Here is a 13,996-nt window from a genome sequence, read left to right as displayed (position 1 = left end):
GCTAATTTTCATGCGGGTTTTTTTTGTTGTTTTTTTTTTTTTTTTTCCCACAACATTCAACAGCCGGGAGCAGTGACACGGAGCTGCTGGCCTGGCGCATCGCGCAGGCTCAGCCTGGCTGCAGAGCGCCTCGAAGGATTACCGCCACGACGGAGCCCGCGGCTCCAAATCCCCGGCCACGGTGACCCAAATCCTCCGCGCCCCACGGCACCGTGCCAGCCGGCACAGCCCCCCACCGACGTCCCCCGGCCCGTGGAGGAGGTCACTGAAACCATGGAGCGACCCGCCGAGGGTGCCCGTGCCCACCAGCATCTCCCAGCGGAGCAGGCGGAGGTCTCCCACCCATCCCCGTCTGCGCTGGGGCCCCCTGCACCCCGACCAGCGCTGCCCCACCCCCTGCACCCCGACCAGCGCTACCCCACCCCCTGCACCCCGACCAGTGCTGCCCCACCCCCTGTAATGAAAGGGTGGACGAAGCGGAGGCTTTCCCTTCACCAGCAGCATCAATTCCTTCTAATTGCTCAGGTCTCAGCTTGACGAAGCATTTAAAAACCGTTCTTGACTCCATCCCAACTCAGCAAGGCAATTAAACGCGCTCATAAATCCTCCCGAAGTAAATGAGACTTAATCGCAGGCTTAAGGCTCAGCTGAACCCGGCCCTCAGCACAGGGCCAGTTTCCCTGAACCTCCTCCCCGCTGCGCGAGGCTGTCACATGCTTCGGCGTCTGAACCCAGCTCACCGCGCAGCCCGGGTTCCGCCTCGCGCTCCCGGGGTCTCCGCTGTCCCCGCACCGGCACACCGAGCACCATGCCTGCCCGCTGCCCTGCGCGGTCCCCTCTCCGCTTGCCGGGGTAGAAGCTCACGAGAGCTGCAGGGGAAGGTGTGGGCAGAGGTGCGCGGTGGTGACACAGGGGGCTTCCTCTCGAGACTGGTGTCAGGGTTAACAGGACGCCTACGTGCTGGCAAGCTCTCGGCCGGGAGGAAATGGCGTCTCCTTTGGGTTGGAAGCTCTGATTTGGAGCTTGCTGGCCTTTTAATCCTTTCCCTCAAGACTGCTCCCAGTCCCTCACGCTGTTCTCGTGGTCCCTCCTGGACACAAGTTCTTCCACGAGCGGAACAAGCGAGTCCCTTGGTGCCCAGAGCTGCGAGACTCCTCTAAAGCGCTGCAGAAAGAGAGAAGGTGGATCTGGAGCTGGAGAGGCCCTGCAGCGAGGCGCAACACGTGATGGAGCCCAACCCTGTCCTGCGGAGCAGGTGTCAGCCACCCCGGTTGGGTAGGCAGTGACGACCTTCCCCGTGTCCCTCCCCAGGATCTCCCTTATCAAACTGAAAGGCAAATGGAGGAAACCGGTACCAAACACACCTCAGCTGGTTTTAGCTTCTAGACAGACAATGCGAGGACGCAAGAGGCTGTTTGTTTAGTCATGAATCATTAGATAAGGATTTATGCATCGTCTGGTGCCTGTGCTTCTGTTTCCAGCCTCACGCTGTTAATTCAGTGGCAGCCTACAGAGGCCGAGCAGCACGTGAGTACCAACTCACACCAAAAATGTGTCCTTTTCAAACACCTTGAGAGGGAAAGGGAGACATCCGGAAAGACGGCAGCAGCAGAAAGGACCTACGGCTTGTAACACTTTTTGTTTCCAGCAACCCAGTTCAACAGGTAACCCCTGAAGCAGAAAGAGTTCTTCATTTTGCGTCGGAGGGCTTGGAGTTAATCAGCTCTAACAAATGGCCAATGGCTCCCAGAGACTCTTGTTGGGGCAGTTGTTTCACCAGGTCAAAGGCTTTCACTCCCATCTCACCAGCCTGGAATGAGACAGAAAGGACAAAGTAACGGTCAGGAATTTGGCTTTCGGTTACAATACCTGCAGCGGCTCACTGGCGTAGCTGCACTGGAGCAGCCCCAGCTCAGGCGCTCAGCCGCCTGCTGCAGAGGGTGACCTGCGCAAGCTGCTTTGCAGGAGAGAGTAAAGCTGCCAGCAGATATCATATTCGGGATCCAGTGGTGCAGACAGAAGAGATTACTTACCCCAGCCCCCCGCACCGGAGATCACCACCTCCCATCTAATGCTGCAGCTCATCTGAACATTCCCAAAGCCATTTCAGGAGAAAAACCATCTGTACTGACTCGGTCTGAACTAAATCCCTCATTTCCCTTGGCAGCTCTTCCAGGGATTAGACGTTCTCACAATTAGAAAGCTTTGCCTTTTTTCTAATTTGAATTTATTTCTTTGTGTCTTCCAAAGACTGACTCACATCATTACGGCTCTCTCTGACACGACGAAGAGCCCGTTAGGAATGGGTAATTTCACCCTCCAAAACACAGGCTGACGAAACGCGGGCTTTTCAGCGCTGAGCCCGAACAAGAGAGGCCTGACTTCCAGGTGGTTACTGCTCAGCCCTTCCTCAAAACCCATCATTGCGAAGGCAGAGGATCGGGCGCTCTGAGCTTAGCAGTGGCATCTGAAATTTTGAGCCCTAAAAACACAGGGGTGCAAACTCAGGACTGCATGGCAGGGTCCAACAAAGTGACCCCACATTAATGTCACGGTAAGAACAGGGAGCGCGGCTCAAGGAGAGACATGTGCGCGGCCCGCGTCTTGCTCGCTGCAAAAACCTGACCTGATGTCTAAAAGTAGCTTGTGACAGGCAGCTGCTCTGCCAGGGTATCCCAGAAAAGGGACGAACCCAGAAAACGTGGATAGCTACAGGACCCGCTGTGGATGGCCTGGCACAGACCAGGACAGCCCCAGCGGGATTTATGAGCCTTGCCAGAGCGCAGATCGCGAGCTGGCTTCACGCAGAGCTACCGAGGCAGCTCTGTCCGCCGTCATCCAGCGCCGCGAGGCTGCTGTGGCTCAGGAGGTGCCAGGTGAACACAGGCAACTGGCTTCGTGGGCTGGGGCAAGCACCGGAACGGTCAGGCAACCTTCCCAAAGGCTCGCACCAGACGAGCCTTACCTTGGGCAGATCCATGGTCAGGTAGTAAAGCATGGCAAGAGCATGCAAAACCCTGGCGGTTTCCTCAGGTCGTTGCTTCGGTGCCTGTTCCCTGATATCCAACACCGCATTCAGGACTCGGATTGCTTCTCCTTGCTGGGCTTCAGCTGCACCAAGAAGGAAATAATCTTGCTGGATGGATGTACACACGCAACATAATCTATTCAAAACTGCTCAATTATCTCTTGTAGACATCAAAACATTTCTACTACAAGCATCAACGCAGTATTATCCCAGCTCCACGCAAATTCCACGCTCATTAACAGATATCTTTCCGTCCAGTCAGTAATTGTGCTGATTAGCCCTTAGAAAGGGTGTGGAGTCATGGAAAGAGCAACTTTCATGCTCCTGTCACCACCGAAGACAGCATCCTGCAGCCCTGTCCTGATGTGGTTCCTACCGGCTGGAGCCAAGGCTCTGGAATTTACAGAAAGGTTTCTCTTCTCTGACAGGATTCCTGTCAGCACAGACAGCAGAAAGAAGACAAGGAGCAGAGTCTGACTTCAGTGGAGCGTGGGATAACAGCACGCACACCAGCGTACTTCCTAACGCTTTATGCACCTTCATGTCCCAGTGAGAGCTTCCCCAGCTTCTCCCCGGAGAGCATTCCCCGGATTAACACACCCAATTACCAGCTCACGCTATCCCTCGTGTCCTGCTGCTCCAGAAGATGCAGCTGTAAACCTGCCTGAGCGAGGTGAAATGTCGCTTTCACAGAATCAAATGGAGACAAAGGAGCTGCAGAGAAATGAGAACGTTGAAGTGGAATCGAACCCTTTCAAGGTAAAAACCAGGTATTGTTACAGCCACTGAGAACAGGAGCACGTAAACAAACGGGGCGAAGCTGTGCTTCCACTTGAACACCCTCATTCCTAAAGTCCACTGAGCGCCAGCATCAGGAACACCCGTGATTCCGATTAAATTTGGCCTACGGAAACGCTGCGCAAAACCCAGCGCTGTAAATGCGAACAGCAGGATGCACGGATTCTCTAAAATCCCGTCTTCCAAACGGTTCTGCGCAATAGCGGTGCTTACTCATACGGTCTTCGCTAGCTTCCTTGTCCTCGGTGAACAGGGACATTTCCGGTTGTGACTCGAGAATTTGCTCCTGCGCTTGAACTGACTTCAGGAGAAAGGCATGCCAGATGTCGGTTACCTATCAGGAAGCAAATGAATTATTTCACTGGTGTGAATACACGGTATTTAGCAACGAGTGGTTCCATAAACAATGTGTCCCGCCACGCACGTCCCCACCACAACAACCGGAACGCCGGCTGGTTAGTGAGCTGGCTGCCGCCGAGCTGGTTGTTTCGCGTGGAGATCTGACCACTCTTCTCCCACCGGCAGCCGTAGTTGGAAGCTCGTTTCTCCATCTGACTGTTCATGTTTGTCCAACTTGAACGAATCTAACTAAATTGTGAGCCAAAAGCAAATTTGGTCGAAGTTTGCGAGGGGGACGGAGGCAGGCTGCGCAGCTGGCGAAGCCTCGCTTCCACGGAAAATCAGGCAAAACAAACAAAAGCTCTTTTTTTCTTTCTTTCAGTTATTAAAGCAATTAAGTCATTGCTACCTCCCTTGCTTGATCACCCCTTGCTGACAATCTTCTACCAGTGTGACTTTGATTCTCAGGGTAAATTTTACACGGCTCGTTTGTAGCCCCTTGCTGCTCAGCAGCTCTTCCCTGGCTACGGAAACTCCTCGGCGGCCTTCTCTATTCGTGGGACTCTCTTTAACCTCCGGCACGGGGTATTTGGTAGAAAAGCTATTTTTTAACAACCTTTGACTGCCCAAATGGAAGACAACTTGAATAACAATTTTTAACTGAGTACAGAATTTTTCTCTCCCGGTTTTAACTCGGAGAAATACTGAAGTATGAAGACAGTTTCTGAAATTGATCCTAAAAGGCAACGCTGATGCTTGATATGGTCACCGTCATGAGAGGCAGTCAGACACAGGAAAAATATTGGAAAGAGCACAGAAAAAAAAAAGAGAAAAATATAGAGGATGAGCTTTGATTTTACCAACCTTAGCATAGAGGGAGTTTGCTACATCCATTTTGTTCTGGCGAAAGAAAACATTAGCCATGTGGAAATACCCTCCAGAGGTCTCAATAGATTCTAGTCCAAATGTAGAACTAGCAAGGTAAATCTGAAATCAATATTAAAAAAAAAAAAAACCCAAAAGTTTAACTTTCACATCAAACCTTGACAATTTTTCATTATGGACTGAGAATATTGCGAGCGTTCAGTTTTTTCCTGTGTAACGACAGCGTTAGTTAAACCTGGTGAGGACTGTAAAATGTGGTTCTAAAAAAGCTGTATTTTGGGTTTTACAAAAAGGAACGCAACGTCCCCAACCCCCCTGCTCGCTGGGGCAGAGGAACCCTGATGGCAGTGTGTTACCCCACCGAAGCAGGGGGCAGGTTTCCCACATCTCCTCCTCCGACTGTGCCGCCCGAACATCTCGCGTCTTCAAACGCGCAACCTGCCGCCGCTTTTCAGCTGCCCGGTCCCGCCCGCGGCGCCTGTTTCTCCCCCCCGAAGCCAGGGGAGCGGGAAGGCAGTGGTGCATTCCAGCTATTCTGAGCTGGCGTGTGACTCTCAGCAGATCTCAGACACGCAGCCAAAGTTCAGGCAGGTCTTGGGCAGCGCTGACGTAGCCCAGCGACTTGCTAATAGCAAAAAAAAAACTATTACCTGACGCCCTTTCGGGGCTCAGGGTACCTAAAAACCAACGGCACGGCAGGGAACCTCTCCCAAAAGGATCCAGACTAAGCAAAGACGGGGTTGTACAGGTTATAATAGAAAGGAGCTAATTCTCCTCGGTCGTATGTCATCATTTACACCCACACAAAGCTACTATCAAGTTCAACAGTAGTGGGTATACATCACTCTGCACCGGCTAAATTTAGTCAACGTGGGACATAAATAGGATGTCGCAGAGTTCATCTGCCTTTGGGGGATCAAATGACAGGCAAAGCATCCTCAGGAACACAACTGGGATTAACCGCTTCAGATTTGCCAAACTGCTCTCGTGGCTAAAAAAGAGCGAACCGGGGCAAACGCCATTGAGCCAGACATTTCAGTGGACAAAGGTGGCACTCGTTAAATAACGGCCCACAGAGAGCTGCTGTCTCACAGGAAAATAATGAGGAAACGACAGCCAAAATAGAAAGTAACCCATCTGTTGAATAAATGGCAACTACACCAATTTGGGACAGGAATGCCTGTGCGTCTCAGGAATGTAACCAGGCTGAGAGATCATTTTAGAAGCAGAGGCAGCACAGACGAGGTATATGGCAGTTCAAGAGAATGAGGACAGCTGGTAAAACACAACTTTGGTAACACAGGGATACACAGGGGCATCAGATCTGGACAGCTCAGGAGTTCGTAACGCGTATCCTCCCGGCACTTCAAATCAGGATTACAAACATCTGTCTGCTGGGGTTTTCGCATCAGCCTGGAAGTGTTAGAGAAGGAGGAAAAATGGAAGCGTTTCTGTGTTTGAGTTGCCTTACATCGTTCGCCAGGTGATACAAAGCCCGGTCAAAGTTTCCTTCAGCAGCACAGAAAAGCCCCAGACTGCGATGTAATTTACACTGAAGGGTAACGCTGCAGTCTGGAGTTCTGAGGACAATCCACTCGGCTTGGGAGAGATACTTGGACGCCTGCGGAAGATGGCCAGCACCTGAAATGACACAGGGAAATAAGCAGAATAAAGAGGATTTTTTTTTTCATTTAGAAATTTAGAGAATACTATACTGCTATCCCTCTGCAGTAGTTTGGTACGGAGACCTAGTTTGTGGATCCCCCTCCTCCCCCGAGTGCTCCCCAGTCCGGTACGTGTTCAGAATCTAATTTACAGACAGGCTGAGCGTCCAGAGCTACCAGAGAAGCCAGAAACTGAGTATTGCATTCAGTATCTCTGAAACACGTGTTCAAAACAAGTTAGCTACAGGCAGCCACTAGTGACTCATGTATTATCACGCTAGAATTACTCATGGGATTTTTCCCCCCCTTCTCTCACCACTCCATTTACAACAAGCCTTGAGACAGCTCAATTCTGCCAGCAAAGCACGGTGCTTACTCCTGTAACGGCAACAACTGACCGCGGTTTCTCAGCCCTTTCCGTCCGCAGCCGAGGAGAGCGGTTCTCCACACGCGGAGTCCTAATTTGACGTTTTTTATAAAGCACACAGTCAACGAGAAACAGCTCTGCTTCAGGCAGAGCACGCTTTTGTGAATGAACGGAGGCGTTCCTCTAATGCAACGGCCTCAGAAATGTTTGCTGGTTCCCTGAGATAAGAGCGCAACCAACCACCTTCGGGAACTGAATGCTTTTGAGAGTCATACAGAGGTAAAGAATAGATTTTCATGCTGCTTCTCTTGTGGGAATCGGTAGAGAAGGAGGAAACATTTCATTTGATTTCATTGATCTCTCATCACCGACAAACGATCCTTTTCCCCAGACCTGCACAGAAAGAAGGGGGGAGTGCGACTTCTCAAATCTCTCCGAAATGCCCTTGAGGCAGGGCAGCGTAGAGACATGGCACAATGTTGAAACGCCGAGCTGGGCCTTTCCTGATAAATGGTAAAAGGAAACCAGAAACCTGACCCACAGGAGGTCTTGCCCTTGCCAACGTTGCTATTTAGACAATACTTACCAGCGGAGGCCTCGGCCAAGAGGAGATAAGCAGGCACCAATTGCACAGAATTTGAGCCGTACACTTCAGTACTGAAACGCAGCGCATGCAAAGCTGCAGGTATTGCCTCTTTATGCTTCCCGTCCAAAACAAACTCCTGGGCTGTGCTGTACGCCAGATCGATGACGTATTTCTGCAGGGAAACAGTAATGGGATGGAGTGAGCAAAGGACAAGGAGAAAGAAAATGCGCGGTCTCCTTTTACATTCAAAGTTTGCAAACTGTAAACTAGTGATTGTGACGTTGTTTGTGTCTGTAATTAATGGATGGAAATTAAAGTTGTCATATTAGAGCCTGGCTTTCATTCTTAGGTCCAGCAAGAACAGCTTTGGACATCCTCTTCAGTCACGCGGTGCCTTACGAGACGAAGAATCCCTGAAGCCTACCAGAAAGGGCTAATAAGGCTGCAGCAATAAAAGCTGTGAAGCACAGAAAATGATCATCACAAGACCATAGAAAGAAGAGACAAAGGGGCTACGGCAGGGTTTTGCTGACGGTAATAACGGTGACTCACAGGAGGCAGCAGAGCGGAGGGTTTGCCAAGCCGATGCCAGCATGGCACACCTCCAGCTGCAAGAGACGCGGTCTGGAAGCGAGGAGAGAGCTCCTCGCACGGTGCCACAGCTCACAGCTTCCTCCCACCCTCTCCCGGCCAGTTCTGGGCCTGGTATTTTGGGCAGGGAGTCTGGAAAGCCAGTCAAAATCAGCACACCCTAAAGCACTTACGCTCCCGTGTATCCATCACCCAGGCTGCGTTTGGTGGCCAAGCGGCTTCCGCAGGATTTCTGTTTGTTGTCAGAATCCAGAACGTTCCCTCACACGCGTAGTTGCATCCTGCCTTTTCTGCTGCTTCTAGCAGTCCACACCACATTTGGTCTTTTCATTCTTTGCAGCATCTGATCTATTTACCAGCTCCATAAATGTATCTCTGGGTGAACGCCCGCGCGTTGCCAAAAGCTCTACGGCAACGGTAGATGTTGTGCCCTGACGTGCCAAGGGATGCCAGCGCAAACGAGCCAGGGTGCTTATTTAGCCGTTTCTCTTTGCTTTCGGTGTAATTGTTGCCAACTCCCAGCACTTCTGCGGCGGCTTTTCACACAAGTGGTGCAGTGGGAAAGCTGCCTGCAAAGAAATCTTGTTGCTGGTGTGCCTAACAGCGCTGCCATGGGAAGCCAGCGAGGCATCTGCCTTTCTCTTGCTAGGAGGCACAGGCAGGCCTGTGCAGTGAGCGTCGGCAGAAAACACCACTCAGCCTCTTTGTTGCCTTGTTTTACAGCTGCGGCTGAGCAGAGGGCAGAAAAAAACAAATCTCGGTGGTTTTGGAAGCCAGGTTGTGGCATTTTGCTGAGCTTTAAGCGCTCAGAGAGAGGCAGAGAGAGTCATGCCATGGGTAAAGGATCAGCTCAGGGACAGGGGACCTCAAGGAGAGCCTGCGAGTGTTTCCTGGAGAACCTGGCTGGGATATAATCCTTTCCGGATTAATGGGGGCACTGAAGAACGCACCCCAGAGTGACAGCACCCTGCTTCGGCAAGGAAAGCCAAGAGCCAGAAAACACAACGGTCATCCCCCCTCCAGCCCCCAACCTGCCAGCGTACAGAGCGTGAGGATGGCACGCACCAGGGCCACGCCGTGCTCGGGGAGCATGTGGTGCCCGGGAGAAGTCAGCACACGCCCAGCGCAAGGAGCAATACAGGCTGTTATTTATCGGGCCGCCTTTTCCGTCCACGCCACTCTTGCTCTGTCACGCCTGGCACCGGCTTTGGTGCGCGAGTACCAGCTGATCCTCATCTGGGAAGTCCTGAAGATCAGGCCCGTTCTTGTTTTACTGCTGGTCAACAGGACCATCGCTGCTTCCCAGGATGCAAGCTATCTTAAGCCCCCTGCAGCGAGGACAAGCTGAGGGTTGGACTCTTGCATAGCTCCCAGGAGGAGAAGAAAGGGCAGGAGACACCAGAAGCCCTGCAGCACTGAATATTTAAGACCTGGTAGTTACAAGCCTTGGGGGGATCGTTAGCTTCGGCCCTGCGCTGCTTTTCATCTTGCAGGTAGCCCCACGCCCCCGGACCTGCGCGCTTGGGGCACTTTTCATGTGTGCTGCAATTACAGAGGTTTCTCTGAAGATGCCCCCCACGCAGTTTTTCCCCGGTTGGGGTTTGAGGTGGCTGAGGACCCGAGCGCTGCTCCAGGTGGGCGCGGGGGGGCTGGGAACACCCTTAGGGTTCGGTTCCAGATTCATTTACTCACTCCCAGGCACGAGCACTCGAAGAAATGGCTGGTGAAAGGGGAAGGCGGGCTTCCAGTCAGCCTGAGTTGAAACCTGCAGTCGGCGGGGCTAGCGTCGGCGCTGGAGGATCGCTGTAGCCAGCGGAGGCTCCGATCTTTTCCCGTGCCCAGGGGCTGCGGTAAGCCTGACATCACGCAGGCAGGTGAGGATATTCTACACACAGAAACTTGGAGTTTTGTCAGTTTGGAGGTTCTGTCTGCAGGCACCCCCCTGGCTATGTGACAAAAGCAGATTGCTATCAACAAAGCTTTGGAGTACAGACGAGGAACGAAACTCAGAACCTCCTGGCTCTCAGCTGCACGCACCTTCCCTCCAGCCACGGGGCATTGTGATGCGCGCACGCTTTCCTGTGTCCTGACTGAGGCTCGAGCCGTGTGTTTTCTAAACAAACACTGTGCAGGAGTTTGTGAAGTACAGCAGAAATCTTCAAAAAATAATAAAGCCATGGGCAGGATTTGAGCAGAAGTTTTTTTTTTCTCTGATCATCATGAGACAGCGTAGCTTTTCCCTGAGCTCCAAAGGCCTTTTTAAAAGCATTTTTTGTTGGCTCTGTGAATAGGAATGTGATGAAGCCAGCAAGACAGGGCATTAAATAGTCTCACCCTCTCCATCCCGCTCTTCCAACGCTTGCCAGCCAGCCTAGGCCCAACGTTGTCTACCTTGTACCTTGCTGTACAGAAAGGCAGGCTTCATTTGTGGGCTCGCAGCCGCAGCCTTGCTGTGCAAGCAAGCAGGTAACCAACAAGATGTTTCCGCCTTTTCACTCCTTTCTTAGGAGACAAGGAATACGAAGCGTCCCTGCACATACTGTTCCCAGGATCTATTTTATTTAAATAGGCTGGAGACAAAGGTCAAAGAACAAATGTAATAGGGTTGTTAAAGATCCTATAAAAATCTCTACTTCGAATAAAAATCGGAGTCTGCTCGCCACGGCTTTTCCCACGAAGTCACTCCCAGCCTTGGCTGGAGCTGCAGCTTGCAGCTGCCGTCTGCTAACCTAGGTGTGCACTCCAAACAAGGGCAGCGACTCGCCCTTCTCCGCCGGCCCCACTTCCTGCTGTCTTTCCCTGGAACCCAACAAAACCCAACTACGAGCTTCCAGCTCATCAAGGAGCGCTTCCTCGATCTGGCGGTCACATGGCCTTTCGTAACGAAGACGCTGTAACGTCAATGATGTAATAACAGATGCTTTCAACTTCAGCATTCAACACGCGGCGCAAGTTTCCTGGAAAAGCTTTAAGCAGTTAAGGATGCAAAGAAACTCTGCCACCACCCCCAATCAGACCAATTTTAACTTTTTTTTTCTTTGCAGACTTTATGAAAGATCAACCTAAACGTAACCTGGAACGCAGGAGCTTTTGCGTTTTTCCTGACGTTCTGTTCTAAAACCCTTTCTTCGGACTTTGGTCACCAACCTCGCCGGCGATTTTCGAACAGATGGGATTTTCAAACCCACACCGGGCTGTCAGTGCCTAATTCCCACAGAGCCCGAAGGAATCTGCTGCCTAAAGCCTGTTGCAAGCTTTCACCAAGTAGGAGTTTTGTCCTACGTGGGTTCCACCCCTTTTCAACTTTCTCTTTCTGGACGCTGCCAAGAAAGATTGCAGCAACGAGCCGGTCACCACAGTACTAGCACCCGGCCCAGAAACAACCTTAAAAATAATACACAATAATATCAATCATCCAGAAGATTAAGGATGTTGTTCTCAGTTTGCTCGTTACCAGCTCACTTTCAGCTGTTCTGCTGTCCTCTTATTCTGTGATCAGGAGTCACGCAACGACAGAGGGATAATTTATTTTTATGGGCAAGATTTTAAGCAGCAGATGCATTTGGGTGGGTTATTTGCTTTCATCAACATTGGGGAAAAGCAGATCCCGCCTTCCCATAAAAAAAAAAAAACCAAAATAAAAAAAAAGAGAGCTGAAAACCACTCAGGCTGGAAAAGAGTTGCACATCTGCACCGCCCACGAGGCCAAAAATCAGAGATAAAAGGCTGTACTTAGTGGGAAAGGACGTTTAAAGCTGGCCAGGTAAACAAAGGGAGAGGAGTTTATGTCTTTGCCCCACTGCTTTGAGAAAGGGGAATCCCTCTCACCAGCAAAGGATGCCCGCAAGAAGGAAAACCCAGCTGGATCCCGGACTAACGGGGGAGGTGGACCAACTACCCGGGCAAGGCGGGAGATCCGAGGTTGCCGCTGCCTGAGGAAGCTCAGGATTTGGAGCGATGACTGTGAAAAAGGCAAGAGGCTCATAGAATCGGCGAGAGGGTGCTCCCATTCCCCTTATTATAGAGGTTTTGTTTAAAAAAAAATAATAATTCAAGCTCTGCAACTGAGTACCGATCAACCAGCGAGGTGCCTGCCCAAAACTATGAACATGAGAGTACGGGAAGAAGAGATCTAATTAAATTTCCCTGGCAGCACTTTGAAGCGGCACTCATTTTTCTTGCGCGTACCTGCCTCTTCACCAGCTGTTCCATGCCATGTTTCCTTTCGTTTTCGGAGAGGAGACCAGGGAGGGAGGTACGGATTGGAATCAGCAGCTGGCATATTTGCTTGTGGATGCTAACCCAGTCAGCTTTTTGATGATCTTCATCGCTAACGAAAGAAGGGAAGAACGACGTTTTTGTTTGCTTAGAAATGATGCAAGGAAAGGTTGTTTCCTGTCGTATCTTCTGGACTTTCACCGCAAGAATTACCCACAACAGCCAGCAGCCCTCTGTCTGCTCGCAGAGCGCATCACACATACTTGACGTTCCCTGTCCTGCCAAGTCACCGTGATGCTGTCTGTTAAAGCCTGATTTAAATCACTCACAAAACTCCCGGTACAGCTTGGTTTGAGCGAATGCCTGGCTTTCAACACTGCGGTACACACACACACACACAAAAGCCAAACAAACCCCGAGTCAAACTTGTGGAACCAGTGAAATACATTCACCAGGTGACGTCAGTGGGGACCCCGTGCAGGGGAAGATATTTGTGTGAACGTCTGGAAAGCTCCCTGCACTGCTCTCTGTTTGAGGCGGGCACTGCTGGAAGCGAGGAGGAACGCTCCAGCTGAGCGACTGCTGAGTGTGCCTGCTCCAGCTCCTGCTACTCCGCCTGCTGAGCTTTGTCCTGGGATCTCTCCGGGTCTCTCTGGCTCCATCCTGGGTCTCATCCCTGCCTGCTGAGCTTTGTCCCAGGCCTTCTCGCTGCCTCCTGGACTTCCTCCTAGGCCTCATCTCTGTGTCCTAAGCCTTGTCCCTGTGTCCTGAGCCTTGTCCTGGGGTTAGTCCCTGCCTCTTGCCCTGTCCCTGTGTCACAGCTCCCGCCCTGGGGCTCTCCGTGTGTCCTAGGCCTGGCCCTGCCTCCAGAACCTCGCCCTGACCCTTCTCCCTGTGCCCTGAGCCTTGTCCTGGGCCTGTTCTTGCCTCCCAGGCCTCGCCCTGACCCTTCTCCCTGTGCCCCGAGCGTTGTCCTAGGGCTAGTCCCTGCCTCTTCTCCCACGCCAGATCTGTTCCTGCCGCCTGGACCTTGCCCTGAGCCTCATCCTGGGGCTGTTCCTGCCTCCTGGGTCTCATCCTGACCCTTCTCCGTGTGTCCTGAGCCTTGTTCCGGGGCTAATCCCTGCCTCCTGCCCTGTCCCGGGCCTGCTCCTGCCTCCCGGGCCTTCTCCTTGTGTCCTGAGCTTTTTTCCCCGCCTCTTTCCCCCATCCCAGGCCTGCTCCTGCCGCCTGGGCCTCGCCCTGACCCTTCTCCCCGTGCCCTGGGCCTCGTCCCGGGGCTGCCCGGTCCCCGCATCCCAGGCCGCGTTCGCCGGCTTTGTCCCGGTCTCTCAGCCCTCGCCCCGGGCCTGCCCCTGCGCCCCGGGACCCGCCGGTACCAGTAGGAGGTGAGGCAGCCGCCGCCGCAGCGGAGCCGCCCGGCCGCCCCGCACAGCTCGCAGCGCCCCGACCCCTCCAGCGCCCCTTCTGCCGCCGTTGCCAAGGCGACGCTTCCGGTAGGAGGGGCGGGCGACGCGCTT

General features: G+C 52.5%; 1 protein-coding gene across 2 annotated transcripts; it reads right to left on the bottom strand.

The window, feature by feature from the left end:
• Positions 1 to 501: 501 nt before the first annotated feature.
• On the bottom strand, positions 502 to 13,983 carry ZMYND12 (zinc finger MYND-type containing 12). 2 transcript variants are annotated; one of them, XR_015260793.1, is made up of 9 exons: positions 13,856 to 13,983; positions 12,447 to 12,588; positions 7,668 to 7,839; positions 6,522 to 6,691; positions 5,030 to 5,152; positions 4,040 to 4,160; positions 2,966 to 3,111; positions 1,624 to 1,810; positions 502 to 1,164 (listed from the first exon to the last, which is right to left on the bottom strand). XR_015260793.1 is itself a non-coding variant. In XM_086764349.1 (8 exons), the coding sequence occupies exons 2-8, from the start codon at positions 12,468 to 12,470 to the stop codon at positions 1,691 to 1,693; spliced, it is 876 nt and encodes a 291-aa protein (XP_086620475.1). In that variant the 5' UTR covers positions 12,471 to 12,588; positions 13,856 to 13,983; the 3' UTR covers positions 1,413 to 1,690. The 2 variants fall into 2 exon arrangements, 1 of the variants encoding a protein (XP_086620475.1); XM_086764349.1 differs by lacking the exon at positions 502 to 1,164 and having other exon boundaries at positions 1,413 to 1,810.
• Between the last annotated feature and the right edge of the window lie 13 nt (positions 13,984 to 13,996).

The sequence above is a fragment of the Chlamydotis macqueenii genome, chromosome 21, assembly GCF_036417535.1.
Source record: "Chlamydotis macqueenii isolate bChlMac1 chromosome 21, bChlMac1.mat, whole genome shotgun sequence".
Classification (NCBI taxonomy): domain Eukaryota; kingdom Metazoa; phylum Chordata; class Aves; order Otidiformes; family Otididae; genus Chlamydotis; species Chlamydotis macqueenii.
The sequence above is the reverse complement of the archived record's forward strand: the minus strand, read 5'-3'. Positions and strand labels throughout refer to the sequence as shown.